The sequence below is a fragment of the Rhyacophila brunnea genome, unplaced genomic scaffold, assembly GCF_057557595.1.
Source record: "Rhyacophila brunnea isolate RB1 unplaced genomic scaffold, BYU_Rbru_1.0 scaffold_3, whole genome shotgun sequence".
NCBI classification, from domain to species: domain Eukaryota; kingdom Metazoa; phylum Arthropoda; class Insecta; order Trichoptera; family Rhyacophilidae; genus Rhyacophila; species Rhyacophila brunnea.
Window position 1 is genome coordinate 49,911,431 of NW_028232965.1, and position 13,207 is coordinate 49,924,637.

The following is a 13,207-nucleotide window of genomic DNA, read 5'->3' on the forward strand; positions in this document are numbered from 1 at the left end:
TATTCAAAAATATAATGACTAGGTATGACCATTGATGTAATCGATAATACTTACCTTATATATTTATTTTCTCTTGTAGGTAATAAAATAATTTGATTTGGGAAAATGTCATAATATTAGGTAGGTATCTAACTAAGTAGGTATTGTATCCGGGTGTGCTACTAATGATCCAGGGGATAATATCGGTAATATATAAAGTTATTAAATTCATTGTCATTTTAGTTTCTAACAACCCTGTCATATTGTTGTGATAACTTCCCATACAATCACCAGTCTAACTTCACATATGAATAGTGGCAGATGCATTCTCGGAGTCTTTAATTTACTTCTGGCGAGTGGTGAATTTGGTACATAATAATATAATATAATATTATTTATTTTCATATCGACAGTGATAAAATTAAAACCATTCTCAATTTTACATTCAGTGAAGTGCAAAGGATAATAATATATTTTATTTGACAACAAATTATAAATTTATTATTTATTGTCAGTGAATTTACAGTGTTGAAAATTATCAGCAAAGTCAACGGCATCAAAGATATTAAATTTATTGGTTGGTAATTTTGTTTTTTTTTTTTAATTAATTAAGTAGGTACTTATATTATATTAATTATAAATATACTGATAGGTACGTTAAATAAGTTTTGAATGTGTTATAGTAGGAATATTTACTTCAATATTATCTACCTAATTTTGTTTGGTTGAAATAGATCCTGTATATTATGACGTCAAATATTTAATAAGAAAATCCACCACCATATACACAAAATAATCAGAATCTTTCTATAATACTGTTAATATTATTATTATACTGACATAATTTTACGCCAATTAAAAAAACTCATTCAATATTGGGATAGGAAACAATGTATTGCGATAAAATATGTGTTAATAATGTGAGTTTTAATACCTACACAGTTAATACATTAAATTATATTACCTATATTTAAATAACCGTACTCCCTATCCCTACTGAATTCATAAAGATGTAAATTAATACTCACGTCGATTATTTAAATCAATTACTCCACTATAAATAAATACCTATTAGGTCCATACCCTGGACTTTGAAACACAAATTGAAAAACAATATATTGTGTACTTGCCAGACCCAGGATTCGAACCTGGGACCCACGGCGTTCACCGTGGGTGGCTAAACATCTACTCTGTAGAAGCCCATTTGATCCTATTAGGATCGGACATGGTCGGGGGGGGGAGGAATAAATACCTACCAACTATTTTACCAATCATGTCAACGACTGTTTCCTTTTAAAAATACGCAATGCAATTTGTTCTAATTCGATACTTATTAGAGATTTTTATGTGAACCTTATTTCTTTGTGATTACTCTTTTTCATCGATATGCGATAATATTGATGAAACTTACTTATGGCCATCCTAATATTATATTATAATCAGCAGGAGAACACCGTAAAAATATTAAGTATATACGTATATAATATAATACTATAATATTATAATATAATACTACTAATTATAATATAATACTAATATAATATAATAATATAATACTATAATACTATAATATTATTTAAATTAAGATATATGTAATTATAAGTACCAAAATATTTTTATTTACAAAAGGTTTCAAATATTTTTTTATTTAACCAAGATTATTATGTTCTTACATATAATAATTGTATTATAGACATTAAGTTATAATTATAATTGTGTGAAAAAATCGGTACGTACTAACTTAGTCGTGAGTAGGTAGGCCAAATTAAAAATAATAAATTTACGTGGGGGATAAATTTTATTTAAGGGTTGGTTGATAATGCTGGCAAAGGGGAGATTGGGCGATAATAACATTGATATACTACATAATAGTATATCAATGGATAATAAGCAGCGTGTAGTACCGCTCCGCCTCTTTCATCTCTCTATAATCCTACGTATAGTATTAATAATTCAGATCAAAATTTTGCAGATATTCTAAGCAATTAACATAGAATTTTACGAAAAAGTACGAGGAAACCTATTCCGAATTGACCCTAGATAACTAGTAACCACGGGTCATATCCAATCACAAAAACATACCTATGTAGATAGATGGTGCATACTTACATCATACAATGTAGGGGTGGCAATACAATTTGTAATAAAAAATCTAAATGGTAATTAGATTGTCCATATATAGTCTATCACCAGCGTGCATAAATCTATTCTACGTCTATCACAAATACCAAAGTATTAAGTGACAAATGAAAACTAAGATATTATGTAATTATTCACTACCTGCGTATTCATGAGTAGATACTAGATAGATATTAAATAATTTATCTCAGTAAATACCTAGTTCAATCGATTTTTTTCTGACTTTTTTGGGAGTTAAACTAACGCTTTTGCGTTATCACACTGTTCGTTTAGGTTGTTTAGGGCGTAGGTCATATTATCTTACTAAATGCATGGGGGTAATTAATTGTTATGTGCCATCGCCCCCAGGCCAGCCAGGGGGCTGACAGGGCTCTAGCCCAGAGGCCCGGGTTCAAGGGGGGCCCGACGTAGCGGGTCGACCAAATAAATGAGATAAACAAACATCTTAAATTTGCTCTAATAGTAAAAAAGTCACTTATTTCGGAATTATTACCGTTTTAAAATACAAGGTTGTGCGATGTTATTTTTAGTCATTGTGTGTTGATACTCGACAACTCCATAATTCGATGTGTTAAAAATTAGCTAAAAATACACTAAATCTTATTTGACCTCGAACACCATTTAGAAAACGTCACTATAGAGCGTCAGACTGCCTTTAAACGTTGCGATAGGTAGGGGGGCCGCCAAAAATTCTGGCCTGGGGGCCCCACGCGCATGGTGAGGTCCACCTTCTTAACTGTAGATATAAATTTCACAAACTGTATTTTTATGTCCACATACCTATAATTTATCTATGACACCAAACCACTATCCTTTGGGTCGACCCTGCTAGTTATTGCAGCATATTAATTTTAATAATATTATTAATTTCATTCCACAATAAACTTTGCCATTTTCAATTGAAATATATTATTGATTACGCATATAAAATAATTTTCTAATGGTCTTAAACAGTGTTTTTTTAATCAAACATGTTTTCTAATACATACATTATATTATGACATGTTGGCGCCTTTTAGATCTAGACCACAGAAAAGATTAATAAATAGAATTCAGATAGGCTATATCTCAATACTCTACATTTTGACGTAGGGTTTTGAATGTGTGAGTGTAATACGAAAATGAAACACACATTATAGACGTGCAATAGTGTGTGTTGCAGCCTTCAAAAACACCAATATTGAATGAGCGTCAGTGCATAATCCGAGAGCAGTTGTCAGAACGAAGGACATGCTTAGAATGGCGTATTCTTGTCAGTTTATCGGTTATCCCATATTCTTCCACACTCAAGATCGGTTGCCTTTTACTCCACACCCGTTAGGTATTTCAGATCACATTAATTCTGTGTTCCCTGATCTAGACAAAATCTAAAACGGTCCAAAAACATAACAATAATGAGTTCATGGAAAATTGACAACCACAGACAATCTTATTGACCGCAAACAAAAAACAAATTATATTTTAATTCCAAGATTTGGTTACCATGTCATTGAATATGTAGTTCGTATTGTTGTTTAATTTAATAAAACGCATTTTTTGTAGTAATTATTCCACTTTTAATCAATAAATTAGGACCGGTTTCATCCGTCTCAGAGGGACATTTTCAACCAGTTGAAAAAACAAAAATACAATGCAGTTCCACCATGAATTGACAGTTAACAAAATAAAAGAAAAGAAAAGGTAGTTCGTAGTTGCTGAATAATTTAGGAATGGATAAAAAGAAAATTCACATGTGTATCTCATTTAATTGGCAGTGAATTTGCTATTGTAAATTTAAAAAATATTTTTATCAATGTATATTAAAAATAATTTACTCGTCGATTTTCCGCCCTGTGGTAAACGTCACCCTTTAGCAATAAGGGTTCTTCATATAGGTATCAGAAATATAATTTGTCATAAAAATTCAACATGCGTCCATTTAATGTTATGTTTATTGTTATATTAGTAATATTAATAATAGTATATTCATTGACATGTTTTCTTTTCAAGTAGGTACATGCGTAACATTTTTTAGTCATCTTTACACGATTTAAAAATATATTCCTCCGACGCCATCACAAAACAAGTTGACGTGCTTACATCTCGACTGTCGTTCTCCGATTGGCGACGAGTGCGAAATTTCGTTCCACCTACTGTTGAAAATTATTTGCCGTTTCACTTATGTATGCTCTAACGGCCCACGTGCTCGTCGTAGGTCAAAATTGAGTTTTTATTGTATTTTCAAACCATGATCCTGGACACTCCTTAAACGTTGTAGATAATCTACTTATATAATTTTGAAGCCTTATTATCCTTTATAGTTATTTTAAACATTTGATGACTGCGTAAAGTATTTTTGTTACATAAAATAGTATTCTTTTAAACCTCTCGCTCTAATGTTTTAGAATATAGTCATATTACGGTACATAACTGTGCAGTGGTGTTAAGATTTTTTACATTTATTAATTTTTAAACGCATTTATAAAACCATTAGTATAATTTATTACGAGATAATTTTTGTAAAATATTCACGATAAAAAATTATATTGATAATCTCTGTGATCCCAAATTTGACAAGAATTAGGCATTTTATTATTCAAAAAATCGGCAAGATTAACACATTTGAAGATGATTCTAAAGATACTTATTATAAGCTATGTCTTTGACCATTCAAGTGTGATAAACATCTTATGAATAATGATTGCTTTATAATAATTATTGACCTAAGAATAAGGTAGTGTTTTTTTTTAAATACGCCATTTCTTTTGTCATTCCCCAGTGGTTAAGCTACAACATACGGCCGTAGCCATAAATTGACAAACTATAATTGAAGTAGGGAGTAAAATGATATTGACGCGCGTGTTTGAACATGTACCGTTTAAAAAAAATAAAAATAAATCGGTTAGGTACACAAAGTGGCTAATTCATAACAATCGTTTTGTAATGCCGTAATTTTCGTCTATTACGCATAAAATAGGACGCAAGTAATAAAATAGTTCTTATGCGCTCTGAGGTGGGCGCTTCCCGCGCATGTGGGAGAAATAAAATTAATGTATACATTTCTTTTCAATACAATACATATTGATAAAAAAAACCGTACCGAATGTAAATACATAGCTAGGCTGCGCGATGTCTCCTCATTTCTTTATTAATAATTCCGATAACATTTTTCGGTTGAATTCGACAAAGAATTATTTACATAATATCTCGATAAGGCCAGCATCACAATTATAATGACATTACGAGCAAACTCTCAATTGAATCATTCTTCCGCCAAGTAATCGACCTTATCGGTTATTTTTCTGTTTTTTTTTTTGGTAGAAATTAGTGAGTAGGACCTGTGTAATAAAATAATAATATATTAAATTATTATAGTCACGGTTTCTAGAAATATTATTATGATATATTATTTTTTATTATTTTTTATATCATAACGTAACACTGTAACATAAGTATTTTCGTTGTTTTGCTTCTGACCCAACACATAATAGTATTATCAAACCCAACTCAGCTTGTTAGTTCAATGGAATAAACTGTGGGTTGATTGCAAAGTCGTTTATATTCATCAGCCACCATTTTTTAAATATTTTATGACTAACTGTAAACATGATTTTTTATTCATTAAAATAATAATAAAAAATCATGTTTACAGCAAAATGATGTCAAAGATACATATATATCTACAGTCGAACTTGGTTATTACGAGGAAGATGGGACCGACTGAATTTGAACTGAACATTTTTCTCTATCTCGGTCTATTTAATTTAAGCATAGAACATGAAAAAGCTGAAAACGATCGTAAAAATCCCCGAAACAAGTATGGCATTCATAAACTACTATTATATTATTTTTTAAGTTCGCGGTGGCCGAGCGGATAAAGTGTCGTGGGTCCCAGGTTCGAATCCCGTGTCTGACAACAAAATCACGAGCGTGTTTGAACCCAGTGTATGGATTTAATAGTAATCTAATATACTTATATAAAAATCAATATTTGTTTGTTTGTTTGTTCGTATTTTATGCGCTACCATACCGTTCATCCAATTGCGATAAAACTTTGTCAACTTATTGCTTGCACTTGCGCGAAGAGTATAAGAGTATAAAGAGTAGGTATATAAAAAAATGAATGTCTTTCTGTCCCGTATGCGTTCCTATACCATTCATCCGATTGCGATGAAATTTTGACCAGTTGTTGTGCGCACGCTCATATTAATTATTTTCATATTTCCATATTGTATTACACAGATATTTTAATATTAAAAAAATAATTACCTGTTATTATTTTTTAAATATCTAAGATAAATATAACTACGAAGCGACCCTGTGCGAAGCCGAGTACTTCAGCTAGTATAATATAAAATCTGTAGTAATACAAATTCCACTCTGTGGAGGCCCATGGATCGGACTTGGTATCAAAAAATTGGGGTTCTTGACAATTAATGTGCTTGGTGGTTTTTTATGATAATCTCAAAATAGTGTAATATGGAGGTTACCAACTAACAGCATCGTGTTATAAATCGTGGGTGGCGAACCATCTTATGGTTAAGGTGCCAAAAAACTAAATAATAATAATAATGGGTGGCCTGCGTAGGGTTTTTTGAGTGAAGAAAAAACCAAGATGAAAAAAATCAGCCGTTGGTTTAAAAATTCTATCCAGAATCAAAGTCTACTATTTTTTCTTTTTAATTTTGACTTTGTCATATTCATAGATTCTTACATACATATCTACCCCAAAAAGTTGCATACAGAATTTAGATCAGGTACAAGTCGGTTTACGGGAAGCCAGGCGGGCCAATTTTCATAGCCGATTTTGGCAAAATTCATGAATTCAAGAATGAAAACCTAACATAACCTAACCTTACAAATAATCATGTATATCGGCTATTTTCAAAATTTGTTTGCCGCTGGCTTCCTGTAAACCGGCAAGAACCGATTATTTTATTTATTTCGTAGCTGAAGCAATTTTTATAGTTTGTCATATTTTCCAGTTGCTATGCAACAAATAAACGGTGTTATTTTGCCATTTGAAATGTTCTATAAAAGTTAGTCGCAGGGACGTAGAGTAGGTATACGTTTTATAACTTTGCACTTTTTACTACACTGAATTGCCTCTTTGCCTAATTACCTCGCACAAAATTAGATCAAATGATATTCACATGTATTAATAAATGTACTCGTAGTAATAAGAAAATAAATAGATAATAATATGATATGTAAAAATATATTTTTAGAATTTCATCATTTTCATTCTAGAGCCGGGGTGCAAAGTTATAAAGAAGCAACTCTACTTTATCAAAACATAATTATAGACACTTTTTAATGCATAGTACCACGTAGGTATACAGTTTAAAAATACTTTAATACGAAATGCTGTTCAATTAAGCTTTTACAATTTCCGTCAGATAACTCTACCAAACCTTTAAAATGTAGAACGTAATGTTATGATTTGCTATTTATATTTATGAGATATAAATTATAATTAGTTTTCTTTTTAAATTTTATCATATTTCATCGTCATCAGCTGGGGTCAGCAGCTGTAATAGTATTTATTATCTTAAAAAAAGTGTATCATTGATTTCTTTTTATTCACAAAACACGAATTCCATTGAACGGTAGGTATCTTTACTGTAGAAATAAACTTTACATACTATTCAAAGCGGTATAGGTTGGTTTTCCATAATAAATTAAGTACAGAAAAACCTTAGATAGTACAGTCAAAACAAAACAATGATTCGGTTCGTGGATTGTATGCGTGCGAATACGTATACCGTCGTCAGTACATCGGCTGCCAGGTAATTAATAGGACGAGTAGGAGTAAACATCTACATGCACACCATCGACCAACGGAATCATTGTTTTGTTTTTACTGTAAGTAACTTGGTCTGCGAGTGCTTTGCTGAACGAGCAAGTTTTTTGAATACATTTTAACTTGATCAACGAGTGAGATCTATTTTGCTAAGAAAATGTTGTCTAACATGTATACGGAACTATTTATGCTCGTAATCCAAAGTTTTGCGTTGGACTATAACGCCGTGGGTCTGAGGTTCGAATCCTGGGTCTGGCAAATACATATATTGTTTTTTCAATTTGTGTATGAGTCAGGGTATGGACCTTATAGGTTGAGCAAGTGGCTGTCATCCATTTCTCGTAAAAACAAAATATGTTAATACAAACCTCTACTCTGTGGAGGCCCATATGATCCTATTAGGATCGGACATGGTCGAAAAAAAAATATTCTTTTTAACACACAAAAATAATTGAATCATCAAAGGTCCTTTAGGGATTGCAGAACTTTGAAAAGTTATTGGCGTTTTATGTAAATATTAATGAATGCACCATGTTGGAAATTTTGCGAGATTAACTTGTAGCCTAGCTTAATCAGTAGACCATGAGTCCCCTTTTGCTTCAATTTCATACATTTAGGCTCCATCTTTATAGAAGAAGCTTTTTTTCAACGTCTTTGATAAATACCAATGATATGCATTATTTCTTTTTGTTTGTTTTCAGATAAAAAATGAAGCTATTCGCTATTGGATTGATACTCATATTACAAAATGTTCCTTACACGCTAACAAGAGAAGTTACGTAAGTAATTTATTTTTATTAATGGTCGAAAATGACAAACAAAAAATCAATCAGTCATCATTAATTTATTATTTAGATCACGGTGCATTGCCATATTAAAAGTTCTAATTTTTCCCTTCGTGGTAAAGTTATGATTGCCATAGTTGGGCATGACTGTTATAATGATTGTTCATAATTATGTACGTTGTCAGTTCGTCATATGCATCGGCGATTTTCTTTGATCGATTCGATATGTACTTATTTAAATGGGTTGGTATTTTGTTTTATTGAATCTATAAGCCAAGTTACATAAACAATACCTACGTGTAATTTATTTTGCTTTTGGTCATGGGCCTCAAAATCAGTCAGTGCGTCGGGCCATTGGTAGCCATCCGTAAACCCGCCACTGGGTCCATCAACATGTATGGCCAATAAGTACGCCTACCAGACACCTAGCGGGAAATAATACGAAGCTTACCATTTTAGACAATTTATTTATAAAACCATAAGTTAGTAGCTGTGAAGTCATATGAAAATCGAATAAACTACAATTATATCTCATTTATCTCACAATCTAAAAGTCATATTTCCAAATTTCGCTTTTGCGGTTTCGATTAAGAAATTAATATGGTCATTATTATTGACTAGAAAAATTAAAAGGTGGCAGTGCTATCTGTCAACATTATCGGATGTAGCGATATGCTAGTACTACACTGCAACCATCTGTCAAACCTTTATAAGAGTAGGAATCGGTATCACTAACTTGTTGTCTCATAAAATTTAAAAGGTAATTCCTGTTTATTTTTCAATAATTTAGAATTTGCGTTTAATAATTACGTGTATGTTTTCTCTGATATTACCTCTTTTAATACGTCTTCTTCCTGTCTCGCTCTCTCCTACGCATTTACATAATATGTTTTCTCTCGTGCGTTACACACAGCAGCAGTTAATAATCAAAATTGGACGTCTAATATTTACGTTCAGAGATATACTTATGAACTTTCCTGTAATTCGGTTTGCCCGCAATAATAATAATAAAAAATATTTAATATAAAAATGATCTACGGTCCAGTGATGCAACAAACAGCGGCTCGTGGTCGGCATGCGGCCTAAAATGACATATACTTACCTACTTCATCACCTAACTATTAAATTTAAAATAATAAAATTTATATCTCGTCGAGTACCCATTGCGGCCCGTGAAAAATTAGAAAATGACCCTTCTTCCAAATAGGTTGTGGACCACTGAATCTATACATTATAAACGTATACTATACCATACCATTTTTTTAAATACTTACATACAGCGGCTGGATAATGTGAACGTGTCCCGATTTGAATGTCAATCCATTTTTAAAGCCTTTTTCCAATATGAAATTGGTGTTTTTGCAGTAGTTATAGAATAATAATCCACTACTGAATAGATAACAATATTATAATAAGGCAGTTCTCGTGGTGAAGTGCGTAATGCGCTGGCCTTCCACCCGAGAGTTCTGGGTTCGATTCACGGCGAGGACACAAAATTTATGTATTTTTCTCAAAGCCTGGGTGTCTGTGATTGTTCAAAATTACTAACAACCACCTTGTAACGAAATTGCAAGGACATGGTTATTAATAATTTAAAAAAATATATATTTATTATTAAGACAAATAATATACTTACCTATATGTAATATAGGTACGTATATGTCTATTATTGTTTTAATAAAGGAGAACCTACAACCCGTGTGGCTTTAGTCTTTAGTTAGATGATAGAAATATATAAGTATAAGTTATTACAAGACAAGAGAAAGACGGTTTGTAATTGGTATCGTACTGGTGACATTAAAATAAAAACATTTACATATCACTTTATTATGGTACCTTCTTGTGGGTGTATTTTTTGGATTACGTTTTAAAGTGCTCTCTCCGACTGTTTTCCGGATCCGCTAGTAGCGAACGGGTTACACTTTATAATCAAAGCAATTTAATTGTATGTACAATTTGTAACTAGACATTTTTACGACTTTGAGGTTCTTCGCATCGTTTGTTGTTACTAAACTGCCTGACTGAAACAAATTGATAATGCAATGTACTCCAGAAACATATGCCCACTATAATACACACGCCATACTAAATAGCTATAAAAAGAACAAGTAAACCAGCTATTATTTTATTGCTTCCTGTTGCATTTGATCGTATTTTGATGCACTAGCTTTGAATGCATTTCTATGCCGGCAGTTCTCAAGTCGGGGTTCAGGATCAAATAAATTTAACTCGTATCACATCTTGAGGACACGCAATGGCACTGATTTTGAGGATCCCCAGGATAAAAAAAAATAAGACCCATTAGCTCCAACGTACCTAGTAAAATTTAATAACAATGAATTTAAGTATTTCTTATCCAATATTGAAAATAACGTTGATGACACATTATTATTAGATAATATTAGTGGTTTATTTTTTATGTACAATAATTATTACGCATTATAATGTTTGTATGAAAGGGTTAAAGACCCTTTTGATGCCAGTTGGAGTGGTTTTGGTATACTTTTAATAATATTTTACACACAATATTCAATTTGCGATTTAGTAATAGTTTGATTTGAACTGTTTGAATCTTGGTCATGGGTGTTTGTGATTTTCTCCACTTCCCAACCCCTGAATAGGCGTTAAACTGAATGAAGCGAATAATCACAAACTGTGGTACTAAACTTTTCCATACTATGGCGACCAAGGCCTGAACAAAAACGATGCATAAGTGCGAGTGAGAAAGTATTCGGCACCCTTATAATCTCTGCGACACGCGCTAGGGTAAGACAAAAGGTTTACAGATGTGGGAGATGGTTTGCTACGGTGTAGCCGCCAAATCTTACCTTATTGCTTAACTAAGCGTCGATAACCGTGTTGCTAAAAGTGCTATTTTTGTGTTAAACATAATGTCAGTGGTAAATATTTTTAGTTAATTAAGTAAAAAAGATGGTTCTGTGTGTTGTATTAAAATGTGGTAGCCGTACTGATAAGCAAGAATATGGTATTACGTTTCATAGGTAAGTTGATACATGTTCGTGATAATTTATTTGTATATTATTGACACCCCGGAAGTCCGGGTAGGGAAGGGAGTCAGGACCGCACAGCCCGATCCGATCTCCGCGCTCGACTCTCCGGTCGACCGGGCGTCAATGACGCCCTTGGTAGCGTGCCGTCGGTCGGCACGTGAGAGTCACACGACCAGCTTCCACCCTTCGACTAGCTCAGTGATTTAAATTGTTTAGGGCGGTCAATTGAAGCTGGGTTTTGTGTTTGGGTAGAGCACGTTCAGTGTAAGGTTAGGCCTTGACAGTTGATGATGGTGGATCTTCACAATGAAACACACGTTGTTCGTAGCACAAAGTTTTATTTTTAACTTATAGTTCACAAAAAAGGTACGTACACAACACACAGATACACAATATTAAGTTTTACACGGTTTATAATTTTTCAACAGCCCTAAATTTATTAATGATGGGCGCTGTAGGCTGTGTCAATTAAAATTTAAGAATCAACGGGACACGAAGTCCGTCGCGTATCGGAGACTCGGGCTTACTCCCCGCCAGATTGGTTATGTCCCCGTTCCAGCCTTATCGCTGTCCCTCTCGATCTACCCCTGGACGCTCATCCCTCTCTGTCGTTCTCGCATGTGGCAAAACGCTTGGGCCTTTGCTTGGGTTTTACCTAAAGGGTCGTCCAAGTCACCTTTTTGCCAGGTAGATGAAAGTTACAGCGATTTCGGAGGGATTGAGCCCAAAAAAAACAACACTAGGTATCTTAATACAAATACGATTTAAAACTAAAGTTATTTCCTTTGAGTCTCGATCATACCAATCCCGCAGGTCCAACCTTTATCTCCCTATCTAGCAATTTTTATATTTATAGATAATTAATAAAAAGCATCTTATGCATAGAGCGGCGGTAGAAGAACTTTGGCTTGGCGGACTATAAGAAACATGAATGTGGCATCCATAGCTTCGCTCGTACTTTGCCCTTAAGGGGTCCTCCATACACGTATAAACGTGGCGGTATCATTATTATATATTTTAATATCAAGTGACTGTGTTTCTTTAAAATAACTTAAATTATGGATATTTTTACCTAATGGTTGCATTTTGACCGCTTAAAAATACTATATAACGTAAAAAATAGAAAAATATATTTTAATTTTGAGCATCTAGTGCGAGCACTTTGGGCGAGCACTAGCGAAATGGTCTATGATCTCGAACATTTGTATACGAATGCGTTCGCTCCGCCACAAATCAAACGCACGGCACGCAGCTTCATTTAGCAATGCAATGGGTGGCGTCTAGATGTATATATAGTCTAAGATGGCGACCATCAATAACACGGCCACGTGGTACATTATGACATTACAATAATAAATCACCAAAAAATAAAATTGTGTATCGATTTATTTAATGAATATGATCAGTGATTTAGACTTGTGAATAATTCGAGTTTAGAAATAACTGATTGAGTTACATTATAGCGATGGATTTTTCTTTTTATACATTTCTGAATACTGCATCCACCTAAC

General features: G+C 33.0%; 1 protein-coding gene across 2 annotated transcripts in view; it reads left to right on the forward strand.

Moving 5' to 3' along the window:
• The first annotated feature begins 271 nt into the window (after positions 1–271).
• The window catches only part of LOC147068491 (uncharacterized), a 44,781-nt gene continuing 31,845 nt past the window's right edge, over positions 272–13,207 (forward strand). The window contains exons 1-3 of one of the 2 annotated variants that reach the window (XM_085952067.1): positions 272–347; positions 506–556; positions 8,602–8,679. In XM_085952067.1, coding sequence (XP_085808193.1) covers positions 8,609–8,679 — 71 coding nt within the window. In that variant the 5' untranslated portion in view covers positions 272–347; positions 506–556; positions 8,602–8,608. Of the gene's footprint in view, positions 557–8,601; positions 8,680–13,207 lie in introns of both variants that reach the window. The other variant, XM_085952065.1, reaches the window with a different exon arrangement.